The 18,758-nt window shown below is 34.9% G+C and overlaps 1 protein-coding gene across 1 annotated transcript; it reads right to left on the bottom strand.

Moving 5' to 3' along the window:
* Positions 1-9,174: 9,174 nt before the first annotated feature.
* LOC142637343 (boron transporter 4) lies at positions 9,175-14,741 on the bottom strand. The gene is made up of 14 exons (XM_075811615.1): positions 14,629-14,741; positions 13,601-13,708; positions 13,303-13,385; positions 12,893-13,085; positions 12,668-12,806; positions 12,404-12,569; positions 12,160-12,326; positions 11,835-12,008; positions 11,647-11,742; positions 11,427-11,555; positions 10,893-11,203; positions 10,080-10,359; positions 9,865-10,002; positions 9,175-9,591 (listed from the first exon to the last, which is right to left on the bottom strand). The coding sequence occupies exons 2-14, from the start codon at positions 13,702-13,704 to the stop codon at positions 9,562-9,564; spliced, it is 2,010 nt and encodes a 669-aa protein (XP_075667730.1). The 5' UTR covers positions 13,705-13,708; positions 14,629-14,741; the 3' UTR covers positions 9,175-9,561.
* Between the last annotated feature and the right edge of the window lie 4,017 nt (positions 14,742-18,758).

Raw genomic sequence — 18,758 nt, 5'->3', positions numbered from 1 at the left:
CTCTTCTTCTCCTCTAACTGGCGTGGTGGGTTGAGATCGATGAGCGCAATGAGATTGACAAGCGTGGTGAGATCAGCATGATGGATCAATGGGTTAAGATCAGTGATGGCGTGGTCAGTTTTGTGGGTGTAGTCCAATTGGGTTATGGCCTATGGGTCAGTGGTTTTCGTGGGTGTGGTCTGATTGCGTTGTGGCTTGTGGGGTCAGTGGGTTTCGTGGATGTGGGTTGTGTGCCCTGTGGATTGGTGGATTATGGGTTGTGGCCGGTGGGTTCTGATTGGATTGTGGTGGGTTATTGCGGTGGTAGTGGGTTGTTAATTCATGGGTTGTTGATTCGTGGGTTACTGTGATGTGTCGTGGGTTTGGTTGGTGGGTTTTATTTTAGTTTGGGTAAAGTACATATTTGGTCCCTATCCTTATTGTGTCAAGTTGGTCCCTAACTTTTCAATGCCGTGTCAACTTAGTCCTACCATTATCTTTTAGATGGAAAAATCTAACGTGTTAAACGGTTTTTTTTTTATATTAAAATTGCCACATCATCTACCTCTGAACTAACATGTCAGCATTTTAAATTAGGAAAAAAAATAACAGATAATTGAATCCTAGCTCACATCTATAGACAACAAAAAAATCCCTTTCCTAAAAAAAAAACAACAAAAATCCCTTAAGTCACAGTCACAATTTCACGTATGTGATCAAGTACTGTTTTTTCAGTGATGATTTTGCAATCATCTTCTTTATCTTCAACATCAGGCTCACCTGCATTGATTTAGGGGTAGAAGTAGTAAGTGAAAGGGACTAAAACTACTAAACTTTAAAAAATGTCTTGGATTATTTTTTGAAGTTAGACATATAATGGCTAAGGCCGTACTGTATTCTTCAAAAATAAGATCAGCCTTAACAGTCAATTTTCCTTGATAAGGATTTGACAGAATAGAAATTTTATACCGCGAAAGAAAATTTTGTGATGAAATGATGGAGCAGAGAAATGGGTATAGGGAACTGTGGAGGAAGAGTCGTGGGTTTGGGAATATTTCTATTGTCGTTTGGTTTACTCAGAGAGAGAGAGAGATAAAGAGAAAGGGGTGAACCTGATGCCGCTTGAAGAGAGAGGCACCGCCGAAAGGAAGGAGATGGGATTTTGGATTTTAGGGAGATTGTGTTTTACATGGGTCTGTCCCTGTTTAAGCAAAATTCTGAAGTTTTTTTTTTTTTTTTAGAATAAAATTTTGAAGATTTGATTTGGGTTTTCTTAAAAAAAAAAAACTGACGTGTTCTCTTTTAAACCAACCGGACGTTCTGAACCATCCTGAGGTAGGTCTTGCGTGCCTTCCTCGTTGAACCAGTGGTTGTGGTGCCTCCTACAATCATCCTTATATCTCCTAGGGGTGGTTTGGGACACTCGTTTTCCTTCCTAGTGGCTTGCTCTTATGGTTGGTCCGTCCTCTCCATACTGACAAACCTCTGTAACTTTCCTTATCTGATTAGGGCTTCTATTTGCTACTTTAAATCATAACAGTCGAATGTATTGTGACTGTGACCACGGTGGAAGCGGCAGTACTTGTCTCAGGACCTCTTTCTAGGGTCTCCCTTTAGTTTGCCAAGAAATGTCAAGGGTCCTTCGTCCTTGATCAAGTGGAGCATTCAACAGGGTGAAACTCGCGAACCTTCTAGTGAAGGGAGCACCTACCCTCCCATCTATCTCCTGTTCTTGTTGTCATTCACCCTTTTCTGCATTCGTGTATTTAGCAGTCTTGTAAAGCACATCTGACATGGTTTTTGGATCGTTTTTGTATAGGGAAAACAAGAACTTCCCCTTCCACAATCCATGGGTGAACGAAGCCACAAGTATCTTGTCATCAACTTCATCAATCGAGAAGGCCTCCTTGTTGAAGTGGGTGATGTAAGACCTCAGTGTCTCATCCTCCCGTTGCTTGATGTTCATCAGGCATACAGTGGACTTCCTGTACATGTGCCCCCCGATAAAGTGCAAGGCAAACGGGGCGCTCAACTCCTTAAAGGTACTAATGGGGTTTGGCGTCAACTTGCTAAACTATACCCTTTCGGGGCCTTTCAACGTGGTAGGAAAGGCCCGGCACATGATCTCATCTGCCATACCTTGCAGGTGCATGAGGGTTTTAAACAATTCCAAATGGTCCAAAGGATCTCTTGACCCATCGTAGGTCTCTACTTGTGAGGGGAATGTAGTGACGGATGCGATGAAGGGTGAGTCCGTCCGATGGACCAACTCGTTAAGGTTGTTTAATACCCATCCCCTCAAGGCGTTCATCATGAAATCCATTCGTTCTTTCATCATCTGCATCTCTGTGACCAAGCATGGCGGACTGACGGCTCGTGTCCTGTCGCTCTGGTCTACTTGGGGCTTTACTACCTTCCGGCCCTTCTTGATCCCTTCGCTCAATACTGGTACCTACTTGGTCTTCCTGTTAAGTATTAAGCCTTACGTTCTTTTGGCGTAGCTGCTCCTCTAGGTCGTGGTTTTGCTTGGTGAGGCATTCGACAGGCACGGCAAGAGTCTGAAATTGTCTTTCGAGGGAGGTGGTACATGGTTCGTCTCCTTGGTTATTATTGGTGGTTGCCATCGAGCATGTAAGTACAATGCAACTTTTTGTCTAGGAACTGGTAGTATGGCTTACAAGTTTCTTCCCACAGACGACGCAAACTAATGATGCTGAGAATCAATAGTAAGCTACACGATCCTTGCACACTCTAAGCAAGACTTGCACAACAAAGAAGAAGAAGAAAAACTTACAGAGAGTATTGGTGTGGTATCGGCCAAATACCCTCCAAAAGTTAAATTAAAAAACTTTCACAACTCTAGAGTGCCAAAGCTGGGGTAAATTATCTGTACCTTGATTTCTGAGGGTTTTTGGTTTTTATAGTAGTCTACAACCAACTTTGGTTTTTTGGCGAGAAAGATGTTTCCTTGTAGGGAAGATCCTCATTAATACACGTATTTTATGGGATCTTTCCATATAGAGATTTAGTTGACTATGGTTAATCGTGAAACACAAGACGTTTCCATTTGGAGTTTCTCGGGGACCAATTAAACCATGTGGATACCATGTGGCTTTGCCACCGTCCACTTTGTATCCGGCTGCTTTCCTGTCCGTCTATCATAGAGAGTCTGTCCACTATGGACATGTTTCGTCGTGTTTCTTCCTTCCCTTTGATCATCCACTACCCAGTACTATCACTCATGGCAGGTTCTGTAAAACAAGACTGTTTACTTTAATTTCATCCTCTTCAGTCTTTATTCAAGATAGGGAAGGCTACAACGATTGAATGTAACCCATTACAATCTTTTAATAATAATAAAAAATATTGTAATATGGAGTTCATCTTCTTATTTGGTAAAACATAAAGGCACTTGTGTTAATATAGACAAGATATGACAAATAATGGCAAAACTAGAGAAGCATGATTGGCATCATGTATGAAAAGAATATTATGTACGCTCTGTTTGTTTCAGCCACATATTTTTTAAAGATAATTTTTCGAGTGTTTCAGAGTTTGGTAATTGTCATAGCTCTTTGACTTTTTTGTGTTTGTGTGTGTGAGGAGGGGGGGGGGGAGATTAAATGACTTTTTTGACTAGTCATTTGTGATTAATCAGACCAAATCCTCAAAGTAACCTTCTTCCATGAATGCATATAGAGTAGATACTGATGGGACTAACGAACTCACATTCTATAAACGACATTACACTCGTCCACCTCAACGTAGCATGGACGAACATAAGCAAACCAGTAATAAAAAGCACTTAATACCCCAGATGGTTACTGATCAGATGACTGACCGTTGAACCTCATCAAATTCTACAATCATGAGCCCCGAGGCATTACAAACAAAGCAATAAAGCTACAGTTAAGTCCCCCAACGGCTAGAAACCATGAAGATATACATACATACATATATATATATATATATATATATATATATATATATATATATATATATATATAGCCTGCACAACGAGAGAGAGGTACGAGATCTCTTGTTTTAGAATACTCTTATATTGTCATTTTCAGCAATTATCATTATTGTCATTTTTAGCTTTTCTAATTTTCATGACAATGCAACTCACATTTCACTCTAATTGCTTTGTCCTCTAAATAAACCTGCAAAAGCAAATGGAAAAATTACACTTTATCATCCTAAACTATACACTAAGTTACATTTTGCACCTTAAACTATTCGAACGCACGCTTTGCATCCTAAACTATCACATTTTATACCCCAGTGTTACTTTTGCTATTATGTTTAATAGTATGCTACTGCTTATGCCAAGCACATGCATCTTGCTTAGGTGGCACAAACTTAAAAGACCGAAACATCCTTCTTCAAAAAACAAAACTCAATTTTTTTCACATCTCTCATCCTTTCTCTCATGCATGTAGCCTCTTCCCCAAATTCTGATTTTTTTAGGTTCTTCAATGGATGAATTCCATTGTCACTGGTCCTTGAATATTAATAATCACGCAATTTTGCACTTTGGTTTCTCAATTGATGTTATAAATGCAAGAGGCATATTTGTGAACTTCAATTGGCAAAGAGTCTTTAATTCTTTACCCAGTGGGAACTTCCAAACTCCAGCATTTCTGAACCTCAAACTCCACAAGCCTTGGCATTGCTTGCTCCTTTATATTCCACTCTTGCAATTCTAACTCCTCAAATTTCAAATAAAGAAGTTGAGGAAAGCCTCCTTTGGAGCAAACCATGCTCCTCCCTATATAAGAACCAGAGCTGAGAAAGATCCATCTAAGGTTGTGAAGCTTCTCTAACACTAGCATTGGATCATTAGAAGGTCTGGATTTTGTCAACTTAAGGTGAGTCAAGTTTTTTGGGAGCCATTTGTATTTAAGATGACCCTTGAATTAGATATTACTCCATGAAAGTGTAGGAGGGAGAGATTTTCAAGGCCTGGCAAAGGCTCCAACCACAGATGCTCGTGATGCATTGCATTTACATCACCTGATGTCAACTTCAAAGAATGAAGGTGCTTAAGTTTCACAACATGATCTTTCACTTTCTTTAGTAGGATTTGGGGTTTATAAAAATCTGAATTTGGGGAAGAGGCTGCATGCATGAGAGATAGGGAAAGAGATGCGAAAAAAATTGGGTTTTGTTTTTTGAAAGAAGAGTGTTTCAGGCTTTTTAAGTTTGTTCCACCTAAAGCAAGATGTGTCATGTGCAGTAGCATTCTGTTAAACATAACAATAAAAATAACATTGAGATGCAAAGTATGATAAATGTAATAATTTAGGGTGCAAAATGTGTGTTCAAATAGTTTAGGGTGCAAAGTATATCTTGGTGCATAGTTTAAGGCAATAAAGTATAATTTCCCCAATATACAAACAGTGATCAGTATCTAGTGTCCAATTAACACGGTTCCATACACAATTAAGTACTTAAAATATGCTTTATAAACGATGTGTTGAATGTTTTCAGACTCGGACCGTTCATTGAACCATAAAAGGAAGAAATTCAAAGTTTTTGAGGTCGAACCGAAATTGAATCGGGGTCGAACCAAAATAACGTCATAATTAATTTAATAATTAATTAAAGCCTAAATATAAATATTAAATTTATATAATTAGCCAAATTGACTAAAATAATCTAAATAAATAGTTTTTTAAATGCATTTTTATACCACTACTTTTATTATAATGTTTCAAAATCTAACTTAATAATAATAATAATAATAATGATAAATAAAAACCAAAAATCTCAAAACTTAAATAACAATTGTATATCATGTCAGAAACTTTCACACTTACTTTTGTCATTTTCAAGGCCTTGTCATGTCACACGTGCTAGGCTCACCAAACTAAAAAGCAAAGATAAAATTTGAAACAGGTCTTTGACTGAAGGCAGCAAAGATAAAGTTTGAAACAAGTCATTTAATTAAACTGAAGGCAGGGCCGCAGGAGACCATGAAGAACGAAAGAAGGAGCAGGTAAGAAACAAAGAAGAAGAAGGAGCAGAGTAACCTTGCGTCTTCTGCGATGGGTTAGGTGTTTTTTTTTTTTTTTAAAGCTTGGCCTGAGCAGCAAGACACGCTATCTGTCTTCTTGGCTCTCTGTTTTCTTTTTCTCGCTTGCCATTTGTTTTTGTATTTTTAATATTCAAATTCTTTGTGGAGTGAGATCTATTTTCCGGCCAAATATAGTAAAAAAATAGAACTGTGTGAACTTCTAAAACTGGTCACGGTTCTCAGAATCGTACGATTTGACTGTAGTTTGGGCGGTTTCATGCATTTTTGAGGATCTTAGTGCTAAAAGAACCGGAACCGGAATGACGAGAGGTTCACTGTTAACCGGGTCGGACCGTACGGTCCGGATCTGAGAACATATTTCCCCGGTTTTGTTATTTATTGTACCTTCTCCTTCTTGTTAATTATAATAATAGAGATATTAGGAAACATATCAAATCGGTCTTGTTCAGTCAAATTCGGTCAATTAGATCTACTTCGATTGGTTCACTGCGGTCCAATTCAGACCACTTCGAACTATTCGGTTGATTTGGTCCACATTTGTCCAATTCGGTCTATTGGTAGAGATAAAAAGATGAAGAAAAAAAAAAATTAAAGTTTTAGAAAGAACAAATTATCTTTAACAAATTTTAAGTACAAATTATACATTATATTACAATTATAAAATGATTATCTATTTTCATACATCGATCAAGTATGCAATTAGTTTATATAATTCTCTATGTCAACTTGTAAACATACCAACTCTCTTCTTGGTGAGTTGTAAGCTCTACATGATCGTTATTTAAAATTTAAAATTAAAAAAAAAGAAAGAAGAAAAAATGGTCTACGTATGTTCATATATTGCACCTACCCTCCACTCTTTTTCTCATCTCATCTTTTCTTTTTCTTTTTTTTCTTTTTTTTTTTTAGCTTCAAACTTTGTGTTTTTCAATGATCCAGGTTTTAACATCTTAAAAGAATATAGAGAAAATGTTAAATTCAACACAATTTTTTAAGAGCATTCAAGATGGGGAGAATACAATCTTGTAAATACATTTTTTATATTCTTAACACTTTTACAATAATTTATTTTAAGAAATCAAATTATTTGTTTAAACTCTATTTATTTAGATTAATCTCTTAATTACATTTGTATATAGTTTATTTAGTTTGTTATTAATATCAATTAATTTTTATTAGATTAGTTTTGCTTTTAATATTGCCTTCGGAACTAAAATTATGGCTCTACCACTGCTGCATCACCCCGCATGGTAGGGTAAACTTCCTTGCCCCCTTTTTGCAAAACTTTATTTCATATTAATATGTCTTACCCTATTGCATATCTATTACAATATATATATATATATATATCATTAGTATAAATATACTTTAAACTACAATTAAATTTATTACATCATATCAAACTAAGGACTGAATTATATTATCTAAAGTGTTTAATAAGGTAATATCACAATAAAACAAAACGTATTAATATTCATGCACTTAAATACTTAGTAATACAAACTAAATTTTTAATACTAATAGAGCGGGGTGGGTGGGTCTAGCAAAGTAATGACAAAACTTAGTTTTTTACTAATTTCATTCTATATTTTTATTGTTACACATCAACATTTTATTGACCCAATATGCTTCCCTAGGATGTGACCATGAAACACAACCGCGGATAAGGAAAAATCCATAAATAAACGTGATGAACTTTGTTGAACGTATCTCAAAATAGGTTCATGCATGTCAAATACAGAACTCAGGATTATTAAAAAAAGGTTTTAAATGATTGTTTAATTGTGTACATGGAAATAGAGGTTATTAGAAAAGTTTGCAATCAATTATAAGTAATTTTATTACAATAAATAAATAAAATAGTTGTTTTGGGTCATGATTAATTTTTTTATAATTTAAAATTTTTGTTATATTACTCATACCTAGCTCGAACATGTACTTTGATGTTCTACGGCCCCAGACCAACTAAATCTGTCCAAAACCATGAGCCATTCATCAATATCTGGGGTTTATGACTGGTCTTTATCGCTTCATTTCAGCTAGGAGAAAAGCTTGGTTTTGAACCGTGTGTAACCTTTTTATTGTCCTTCAACAAAAAAGAATATAACATGTTTTTCTTTACTTATTTCATCTTCCTATTTGGTACAGCATGGAAGAAAATGTCTTACGTATAATAACCAAGATGTGACAATCAATGGCAAAACTAGAGCAGCATAAGATGCATTGATTCACGGTGTAATTTGAACCGTACGTGATGGGTATGTATGAAGAGAAATTTATGAACGTATTCGATACTTCTTTGACTATGTTTTTTTTTTCTAAATGACTCTTTGACTAGTCATATGTAGTACATTAAACCAAATTCTCCACGTAACCATCTTCCACGAATGCATTTGAATTAGACACTATTTTCTTCAAAAATGAAATGAATCTTATCTTTATAAGTTCCTTTTCTTCGCCTTTTCTCCTTCCAATTTATTTCCCGTTTCTTAGCTGTCTTTTACTATATCCCAAGTCAAAAAGAATAGTCCTTCTTTCTATTGGGATGAACAAGTTCTCTTGTACTTCCTAATTACAATACAATGTACAATAGTGATTCAACATTGACTTCTGTGCATACTTTGTATGGTTCAGAAGTTATAAAACAAAAAGATGGACCATAACATGTATTGTGGACTAAAAAGGAGAGCAGTAGAACATGGAAAACAACATAACTAAACATAAATACATGTTGGATTTTACTAACGTGTGCCCTAAGGGCACACAATAGTATACTATTTTTGGAAAAATTTTTATCAGGAATTGAAAAACTTTTGACGGCGTTTTTAATTCCTGATAAAATTTTTCCAAAAACAGATTTGTTAATGTAGCTCTAAGGGCATACATTAACCGGACCCATACATGTTTATTAGATATCACAATATTCTAAGAACCCCAAACTGCTATATTATCATATACGGTTATAAAGAGGTCAATGATATCTGCATACGAGGGGGCCATGATTTGCCCTTTCTAAATGTTGCCAAGGATCATACATTTGCAGTCCATGTTCACATTTTTATTGTAAGTGCTGGAATAATACTAGTATCTTGGCTGCATTCTTCAAAAGACAAACATTGCCAAGAATATTTAGAGTATGCCAAAATCAAGAAAAATAAACGAATATATATATATTAGAGCATCAAATTTGAAAATTTTAGAGCTTCACATTTGAAATTTACTGTACGTGTTTTTATGTCCTGGAATTTTTCTATACTCCGTAAAAAAGTTGAACAGAAAATCTTTGCTTTGTGGTTGCTGATAATCTGCTTGGGCCACTTGGTCATTTTCCTACTAATTTTTCATTGTACAAATGGAAAGACTGCCTCATTGAATCCCAACAATGTAATTTCAACATAATGCTTCACTCAGCAGCATCTCTCTCTCTCTCTCATCTATGGAATTAATAATGACATTCTACAACTGTGTAATCTGTGATGAAAGTAATCAACATTATCGTCATTGTCAGCTTTTCTAATTTCCATGGAAATCTAACCAACATTTCACTCTAATTGCTTATCCTCCGGATAAACCTGAAAAAACACAATATAAAGCAGTGATCAGTATCTAGTGTTCATGCACAAGGTTGCATACACAATTAAGTACTTAAAACATGATTTACAATAAATTCTTATTAGCCAGTTTGGATGGAGGGAGTGGGAGGGGGAGTAGGGTAAAGTTGTCCGGAAATTCAGCCTAAGTGAAAGTGCATCAATGTGTATGACCCAATATTTGCACTGTTTTGCTGTATTGGACCTTGTTGTTAATTATAATAATAGAGAGGAAGCAAAACAATTCATATTTACCTGGCCGTGTTTCTCCTCATTGAAGCTAACGGTTCTAACCTTCAACTCCCCTCTTCTTGTTGTCAGTTCATCTAATATCTCAGCATCACACATTTCCACTCCCCTATCCCCATTTCCAATATGTGGTGCATCCCTTTCCTGGTATAATATGTTATGAGTTTTGCAGGTTAATGAAAAATAATATTGTCAACAATGAGACATTGGATGAAACCTACATTGAAAGATAGGCTGATAGAAACTCTTGGGGCACCAGTGACTTCCTCATACTCAGCTGCATCCAGTTCCTGCAAATGATGCTTCGCAAAAAGCTTGGGGAGAATATGCTGCCTTATACTGATGAGAAGGAAGAATGGCAATGGGAACAAGATTCCAGCTATAGGAATCCATGTTATACCGAAACAGACCAGGAAGTATACAAATTGGAAGATTGTAAACGTGGCTATGTATTTAAATGGTACTGACTCCACAAAGGAAGCATGAACTCCTTCCAAGACCCTGCAATGATCAGCAAGATAGGTATTAGAAAAATTGATGGCAGACAATAGTTAAAATTACAAAATAATGTGAAATCTCCAGCAAGGGGATGTAGGAATTCAATGTTTCTTTTTTTAACATTAGAAATTCAATACTTCACAGCCATACAAGAATCAGTAAAATCATTGGCAGCTATGTTTCATACATATATGCCAATAGGATGAAGAAATAATTTCTACTAAGGTTCTTTTGAAAACACTTTACTACCAGCATGTTCATTTCATCCAATCAGGGGGTAGCAGGGAATTAATAATCATCAATAAGTCTCTTCCCTTTTTTAGACCCAATAATTTCTACATGTCATTCAACAACTTCATACACTTCTTGAGAAATGAATCCACTATCATTTGTGTGTATGCATATGTGTACATTCTCAAATGATTATAAAAAAATATTACATTAGTTTGAATTTCACTTTGTTAAGGGACGTAGATAAAGCAAATTTGGCTAAAATGTGTGCAGAAATGTAATGGATAAAAAGAACTACAACATACTTGTACCGCCGGCCAGGTGATATGAAAAGAAGGAGCATCCTTTCCCAAAACTGGTTCCCAGGAAGACTGTCTATGGCCATGTAAGCAAAGTATCCCCAAAGTACCGATGTAGGTATCTTCTTTATTGCAGGCATAGCAAAAACTGATGCTGCCACCATGAGTGACTGTAAGAGATTACTCACTCTCTGCTCATTAACTCGGACAGGCAGGTGAGCATCAATGTGCTTCTCAGGATCAAATGTATCCTTTGCATTTTCACCTTTCATTACCGCTTCCTTCAAGTCTTCCAGCTCTTTAACCACTGAAGTAATCTGAAAAACAAGCATTTTAGGGTGCAGGAACCACTTGCATATAGAATTTTGTATGTGGATGAAGTTATTTGGGGGTGGGGGTATTGAGCCTATACAATCATCATAAACTCGAGAGTGTAAACAACTTTCTTGATAATTTAGTAATGACCATCTCATAGAGGAAAAAATGCTGTTGAAGGAGGGATTCAAAGAAAACATGTTTCTTTCACAAGTTAGTACTAACCGGAGGAAGTATAACTTGACTGTTATCCATTTCTATGAACACAGCTTGCATCTTGCCATAGACTTCAGAGTTGCTAGCATTCTGCCTTATGCTTTCCTTGGCGCTCTCCACCATCTTCCTTCGCATCAACTGCAACTCATGCATTAGTTAAATTACTTGTCTAATCCAGCTCAATTACCAACTATCCCAAGTAAATTCCTACCACTTTCTATAAACCCACCTGCCTTTTGAGAACAGCAAGGCTTTTAGTGTGCATGGGCGACTGTGGAAGGACACCATTCGAAGGAGGTAACCCAAGCAATCCACAAAGCAAAGTCTGCAACCATGTTTTACAAATATAGAGCATTAAGTCTTCATAAATTGTACAAATAAAAATAAATGCCAACACAAATTACTAGTGATACATACCATGAAAGCTAGCAATAAGATATCGTAATGATATGCAGAAGGGTTCTTAAGATTGAACTCCTTTTGTTGTGCCAACTGTGAAGCAACACTGTGGTCGAAAAAGTAAAGCCCCGCAATCATCACAGCAGGAATTAAGGCTGCAAAGATGTATGCTGGAGAAACCTTGCCCATGTCCTATAGCAGATATGAGTCAATATATTTTGGTGCATACACAGAAAAACACACTCCTATCTTATACTTTCATGGAGGTTATGAGACACACTACAAGAAGAGAGCCTCTTAGCAAACGCAAATGGGGGGGGGGGGATTACAGGACACAGTTTACCTTTACTACAGTCCAATGTTGTAAAGATGTGGATTCCCAAGCAAGAGGGCTGTAGAGCCTTCTGGGAACACCAGATGGAACTTTTCCGGGTACACCGAATGACAGAGCTGTCCACACAAGAACCATCAAAGGAACCCCATAGTCTGCAATGAAGCTTCTAAACCACCCTGCATAACATAGTAATAACTTTCAGATTCAACAGGTAACCTATTTAATGACTAGGCATAACTTTTGCTTGACAAACCTGTGCCATACCACCATGACCTTGCTTTTCTGCTCTTTAAAGCAGTGTAGAGAAGGCCAAAAGTAAATATGATTCCTAGTAATCCATTTGTGTAAAGCCACTGAAATTGATACTTCTCTGACTTTGGGTCCTCAGCTTTGGGAACTTCAAACTCACTTGCCATTCCCTGTGATTCAGAATTTGTCAAGTCAAGTGTTAAGCATCTTGCTTCTCAAGTAGATGTTGTATACTCCCTAAGTTGATTAATTTCTAGACTGGAGTTACCTTGATAGCCTCTTGTATAAAGAGAACAGCAATCAGCATGCCAAACAGTTCGCCTGCAATCCTCGTAAATTTATTGATGACTGTGCAAGCATTGAAAATTGCAAGAAGAAACAGCAAGAGAGCTGTCCAAACACAAACCCTGCATAATTTGTATCAATAATATCAAATTACATGAAATTCATTAAGATCACATACCTAAAACAAATGATGGTTTATTCCTATTACCATCCAGCCCAAGCCAAGAAGAGTCCGCGTCCCAAATCTTCCCTTCCTTTAGCAAAGTTGTACAAATATGTGTACATAATAACAGTTGGTTCTGCAACTCCCAATATTAAAAGAGGCTGTCCTCCAAGAATCGCATGTATGATACCACAAATAGCAGTAGAAGCTAAAGTTTCAACGGTGCTCAAGCTACCATCTGAACAGAACAAAATTTCCATTGCTTTCAAACTTATCAAAGAAAATAGGATAGAAAAAGATTTTTCATTTAGTCCCCATTTGGTGACCAAGAAAGTGAGGCATAAGAAACAAAAATCAAAATAGCAAAAAGCCTTAACATCTCAGTTCATCTTTGCCTGTCTACTAATTTATCAGCAATTGAACAAATCACTGAAGAAAAAGCCTAGATGACTAACCTGTATCTCTGCTTAGTTGCTCACCAAAGGAAATGACAGGAAGAGCAGAAGCAAAGAAGATGTAGGTGGTTGGGGCCAATATCCTAAAATGAGAAATTGATGGAATTAAAAATACAAATCCATGTGACAAATTATAAAGTAGGTGTATGAAACACAATAAAAATTACTCTATTCCAGCCATAAACCTTGTAACTCAAGTATCACTTCCTAGTGTTTCCAATGGAGACATCCCAGGTTTAAACCCACCCTCCCCTCACCTCCCAATTGTAACTAATAAATTATCAAAAAAATAAAATACCCAATTCCAGAACGAAGACCACATGTCCAATCTTGTTTGTAACACTGTAACCTTCCTCTGACGTCATTTCCAATACCCCTGAAGGGAGCTCTCAAGTTCTCCATTTTTCTGATTTAGAAAAAAAAAAATCCCACAATTTAGTATAAGAAAGTCAGAACGCAGAAGTTCAAAAGATTATAATTTTAATGAGAAAATCCTGTTTTTTTTTTTTTTGGACTCAAAATAAACAAAAACATATATGCATTAAAAAAACTTTTCAAAAAAATTCAAAACAAAAGCAAACATCAAATGGCAAATAAATAAAAACCAGAAAACCAAAACAGAACAGAGTAAGAAGCTAAAAAATCATGTAGAATAACTTCCATCAAAAAGAAAATAATTCCATGCAAAGATTATATCAATTATCAAGCAACAAAATGTTTCTTTGTTGTGAATGAAAAAATCACTCTTGTACTCCTCCAAGTCATTTGACTGTACAATGCATACAAGATTACTGAATATTCTGTTTGGTAGAAGAGAGAACAGGAAATATGGTAAGACAAAAACAAAGGCCTCCTTCTTTTCCATCTTTCTGCTTTCCAAAACAATCAAAAACTCAACAAAACAGAGAAAGATAACTACTTGTATTAGTCTCGGTTGGGTCAATTTCTTTTCTTTACTTGCTTGCCTTTGTCATCACAATCAACAAATTCAAAGAAGAAGAAGAAAAAGTAAGAAAAAAGAACTCAAATTTTTATTTCCTGTATTTCCCAGCATTTTCCTTGGAAACCAAACATGTAAATCGTTAAACAAAATCTTTTGCATTTATTTTGACATTCAAAAGTTAAGGGAAATTTTAAAAAAAAAAACCAGATACCATATAAAACCACCATGCACAAAGCATAGTTTATACCAAAAAAAAAAAAAGAAAAAAGGTAGAGAGATATTACATAAGGAAAAAAAAAGCATTAAATGAAACAAAATAAATAAGCAGCAACATTCATTCTCAGAAGAGTCAAGAGTGATATTTGCATTGCTGTAGAACTCACCAGAAAACTTGTCAAAGATGAAGAAAGTATATCCTTGTGTTCTTGACTTCCTTCCCTTTCCCTTGAGTCGACACTCGGGGGCTGCTGCTTTGTTGTTTATAAGGAAGGGATGTAGAAAGGAGGCAAAGTCCAATGCCTTTTAAATGTACCCCAAGAGTCCTATGTCTATCTAGGGTCCCACTTACTTCCTCTACGGGAATGAATGACTGTAACTTTTGCAATTCTCCAAGTGTCACCATGATTTTTTTTTTTTTTTTTTTTTTAATGGATGAAGTTTTTGTTTTGTTCATTCCTAATAACGAGTCTAATGGGACCGAATTAGTGGAGACCTACTTAGACTTGTTGATGTTAATACATAGGATCAAATGATAAAGACTCCATCTTGTTAATGAGTATCTTAGTGCCGACTAATTACATGGGGAAAGTTCAAAAACAACCCCCATAGTTTAACCATTGGGAGATAATAAATTCCAAACTTTTAAAGACTTTTACAGATGTACATTATGTGTGTAATGGGTGGGATTAGCTTGGATAAATTTATGATGTGTCCCAATAATAAAATTATGGTTTTTTTTTTTTGGTACTTTCCCCTTAATTATTTACAACTCCATTAGGATAATAACAGAATTAACATTCATTTTTCTTGCATAATTGTAGATTTTATTAATTAAATTCATGATAGTACAAGTTAAAGAATAATTAATATTCAATTATGAGCTATAATATACTTGCCAATAAGTTATCGATTTGCACCATAAGTCTTTGGAATGTATTTAATAAGTAATGGGAAGGTAATGATAAAGAAAAGAATGGATGATATTAAGTAATCTTATTTGAATGTTTTAAAATAAAAGAATTGGAAAGAATGAAATGTAATAAATTAACAGCATTGTTATTATACTTTTATTTTAAAATAAAATGATGAACGTATAGTGGTATTTTGAGAGTTTTAGTGAAAATTTATTAAATCTAATTTCATTTCTTCTTATTCTTCCCGATTTTGGGAATAAAAATTTGAGGGTTTGAGAGAAAATGGAAAAATAGGGTGTTCCCTTCTTTCCTTTCAAATCCATTCCCTCCTACTTATATTCCTAAATATGAGAATGGTTTTTCTTCATTAGAACTCCCAAACAAGGGAATTAATTGAAGAAATATTTCCAAATGATTTTTTTCATTCCATTTCTTTCTCTCTTCCCAAAATGAGTGTTAGAAAATGTATGAAAATATCATTTATTGGAATTTTTTAATAATTTGATAGTTAAAAGTGGGAGAATTTAAAGCTTAAAAACATTAAAATGAGTCAATCAATCTACATTGGCATTTTTTTACTCATTTGTTGGAATATTATATGCACCTTAACCAATACTCTTAATGCATTCAATAACAAAAACAAAAACAAAAAAGTACCCTCTTTTTGTAATATCCTACAGCCCCTAAAGAAATATCAATACAAGTGAGGAGTGGGTGTAGGTTGCATACAACTATTCCTTTTAGGGATGGCAAATATAACCCAACCCGCTAATTAAACAATAAGGTCGGGTTTAGGTTTTTAAAATCAAACCCAAAGCAAGTTCGAGTCGGGTTCAAGTTTTATGCATACCCAGCCTAAACTCGACCCGTATACATATATATTATTAAAAAAAAAATTAAAAACCCTGGTATAAATACTCCTCTTTCATTTCAGATTTCATTTTTCTAAACCTAACCCTCAATCCCTAATCTCTCAACCGCCCTCTTTCTCTCTCAAGCTCACATTGCCAGCCACCCTCTCTCGACCTCACTTAAATGCTCCCCTTACAGCCTCACGACCCCATGGCCTCGTTCAACCTCACACTCCCCTTACGGCCTCGTTTAGCCCCACGGCCTCACTTAGCCTCGTTGCCCTTACCTCTCTCACTCTCACTCTCATTTTCTCTCAGCCGCCCCTCACCTATTCACCCTCACTCTTATTCACTCACTGACCCACCCTTACCCTCACTCTCATCACATGGTGGTTGTTGTTTGTCACAAAGGAGCACGGGATTGTTAGTTTGGAGCACGAAATTGTTAGATTGGAGAGAGATGTGGTTGTGTTGTTAGATCAGAGAACAGGATTGTTAGATCGGAGAGAGATGTGATGATCAGAGGACAGGATTGTGTTTATGTTTGTGATTTGTGTTTCTTGATTTTTTTTTTTTTTTTTATGAGTGAAAAAACTATATTAACAAAGAAGAGCCAAAAAAACAAGTTGATTTGTGTTTCTGTTTATGTTTGTGTTTGTGTTTGTGATTTGTATTTTCGTGGTTGTAAAATCGATTTTTTTTTAAGATTGGGCCACGGCTTTAGATTAGGCCCAAAAATGGTTGGAGGCCTGACGAGGTGGGTTTGAGGTTAAAAAAAAAAACCTATTTATTAGACGGGTTGGGTTCGAGTAACAGGGAGGGCCCACGGGTCAGGTTCGGGCATCAAAAAACCCGCATTGAACCCGACCCGCTGCCATTCCTAATTCCTTTAAGCTAGCTAAACTACTAATTAATATCAAATCACAAAATTAGATGAAGAATAGGGTTTTTCTTTTTAATAGAAAACATTAAAATAATTAAAATAATTATAAAAAAAAAACAAACCAAACCGAAAACCAGCGATATATTAGCAATACTGAAGAAAGTAAATGTGGTAATTTGGGTCGGTAAACCCAAAGGAGAACTGTATTCTTTGGCAATTTGGCTAGTCTTTCATTTAAAAGAAGCCAATTAATTATTTGATGACAATCAAATATTGATGTACAACACGTAAGGTATTACTCTCTTGAATTGAAATAGATAGAAAATCTTCTCATTTTCTTTATAGTCACAACAATTTTTCGATATTGTCAATATGATAAGTAGTTTAATAACAAATAATAAGTCAAGAACTTTGTAACTCAATTAATTGTCCTAACCGAAATATTTATTCGGAAATTCCACTTACCCCTAATTATCAAATAATAATAATAATAATAAAAGTGGTGTCAATTTGTAGTTAGTATCATGTGAAAATCAATAATAGCATGTCAATTCAAACAATTGTAAAATTTATTATGAAAATTAAAAAAAAAATTGTGTCTATACATTACTCTTCCTAATATATATATATAATTTTTTTGAAAACACTCTTCCTAATAAACTGGTGTAAGTATAAAGTGACTAAGTGACTGTGGTACTGGTAATGTTGGTAGAAAATTTGTAGTATGCTATGCTCTGAAATTTCAATGGAAGTGATTTTTTTCCCCATAATTTGATAATTGAAGTGATGTTTGATTTTTTTTTTTTTTAATTTTATGGGAAGTGATGTTTGATAATTGATTTGTGAATGGATCGGACTTATTATTCTAGCTGGATTTTGGCTTTTCTTAACTTGATTCAACGTATATATGCATATAGACAGAAGTCGTATAGATTGGATCAACCTTTGGCAATTAAGTTCATCCTTAATTAAGTTAGACTAGCTCTTAATCTTAGGTTTCTTTTCCCCCTACCAAATTAGTATTTTTTATATAAAATAAATAAATTATATATTTGAAGAGATTTTCCACAAAAAAAAAAAATATATATATATATATATATATATTTTCCAATGTCAATATTTCGTATACTTCCATAGTTATGTTTAAACTGATATATATCACATTCTCAAAAAAAACAAAAAAACAAAAACAAAATTGATATATATCCGTTCTTTTTTTTTACTGTATTATTTATCTTGTTTTGTTATTCTTTACTTTATCTATATTTATTAAAAATAATTAATGATTAATTCGATGGAGTCAGTGTTTGAATAAGTGAACTACGATGTTAGTATATCACTCCTTTAGGGTACGTTTATCAAGAGGATTTTTGTTTTTGTTTTTAAAACAGTATGAAAATAATTTTCAAAAAATTGTATGTGAAACTAATTTTCAAAAAATAATTTTTACATTATGGTTCCGTTTGGATAGAACTTATTGCTGAAAACTGAAAACTGAAAACACTGTAACAAAATAATTTTTAAATATGTGAATAGTATTGTGAGACCCATTTTTAATAAAAAAATAGTTGAAAATAAAATTTGTGGGTCCGTAAACAGTACACGAATGTACTGTTCACGGCAGAAAATGGTTGAGAAGTCAAAAA

The sequence above is a fragment of the Castanea sativa genome, chromosome 5 (assembly GCF_040712315.1).
Source record: "Castanea sativa cultivar Marrone di Chiusa Pesio chromosome 5, ASM4071231v1".
Lineage (NCBI taxonomy): Eukaryota > Viridiplantae > Streptophyta > Magnoliopsida > Fagales > Fagaceae > Castanea > Castanea sativa.
The sequence above is the reverse complement of the archived record's forward strand: the minus strand, read 5'-3'. Positions and strand labels throughout refer to the sequence as shown.

Excerpts from the sequence above, each read along its gene's own strand:
- LOC142637343 (XM_075811615.1), bottom strand. The coding sequence starts at position 13,704 with ATGGAGAACTTGAGAGCTCCCTTCAGGGGTATTGGAAATGACGTCAGA. Across the intron at positions 13,386-13,600 it reads GGTCTTCGTTCTGGAATTGG|GATATTGGCCCCAACCACCT; the intron begins GTATTTTATTTT and ends TTCTCATTTTAG. Across the intron at positions 11,204-11,426 it reads GTCAAGTTATACTTCCTCCG|ATTACTTCAGTGGTTAAAGA; the intron begins GTTAGTACTAAC and ends CTTGTTTTTCAG.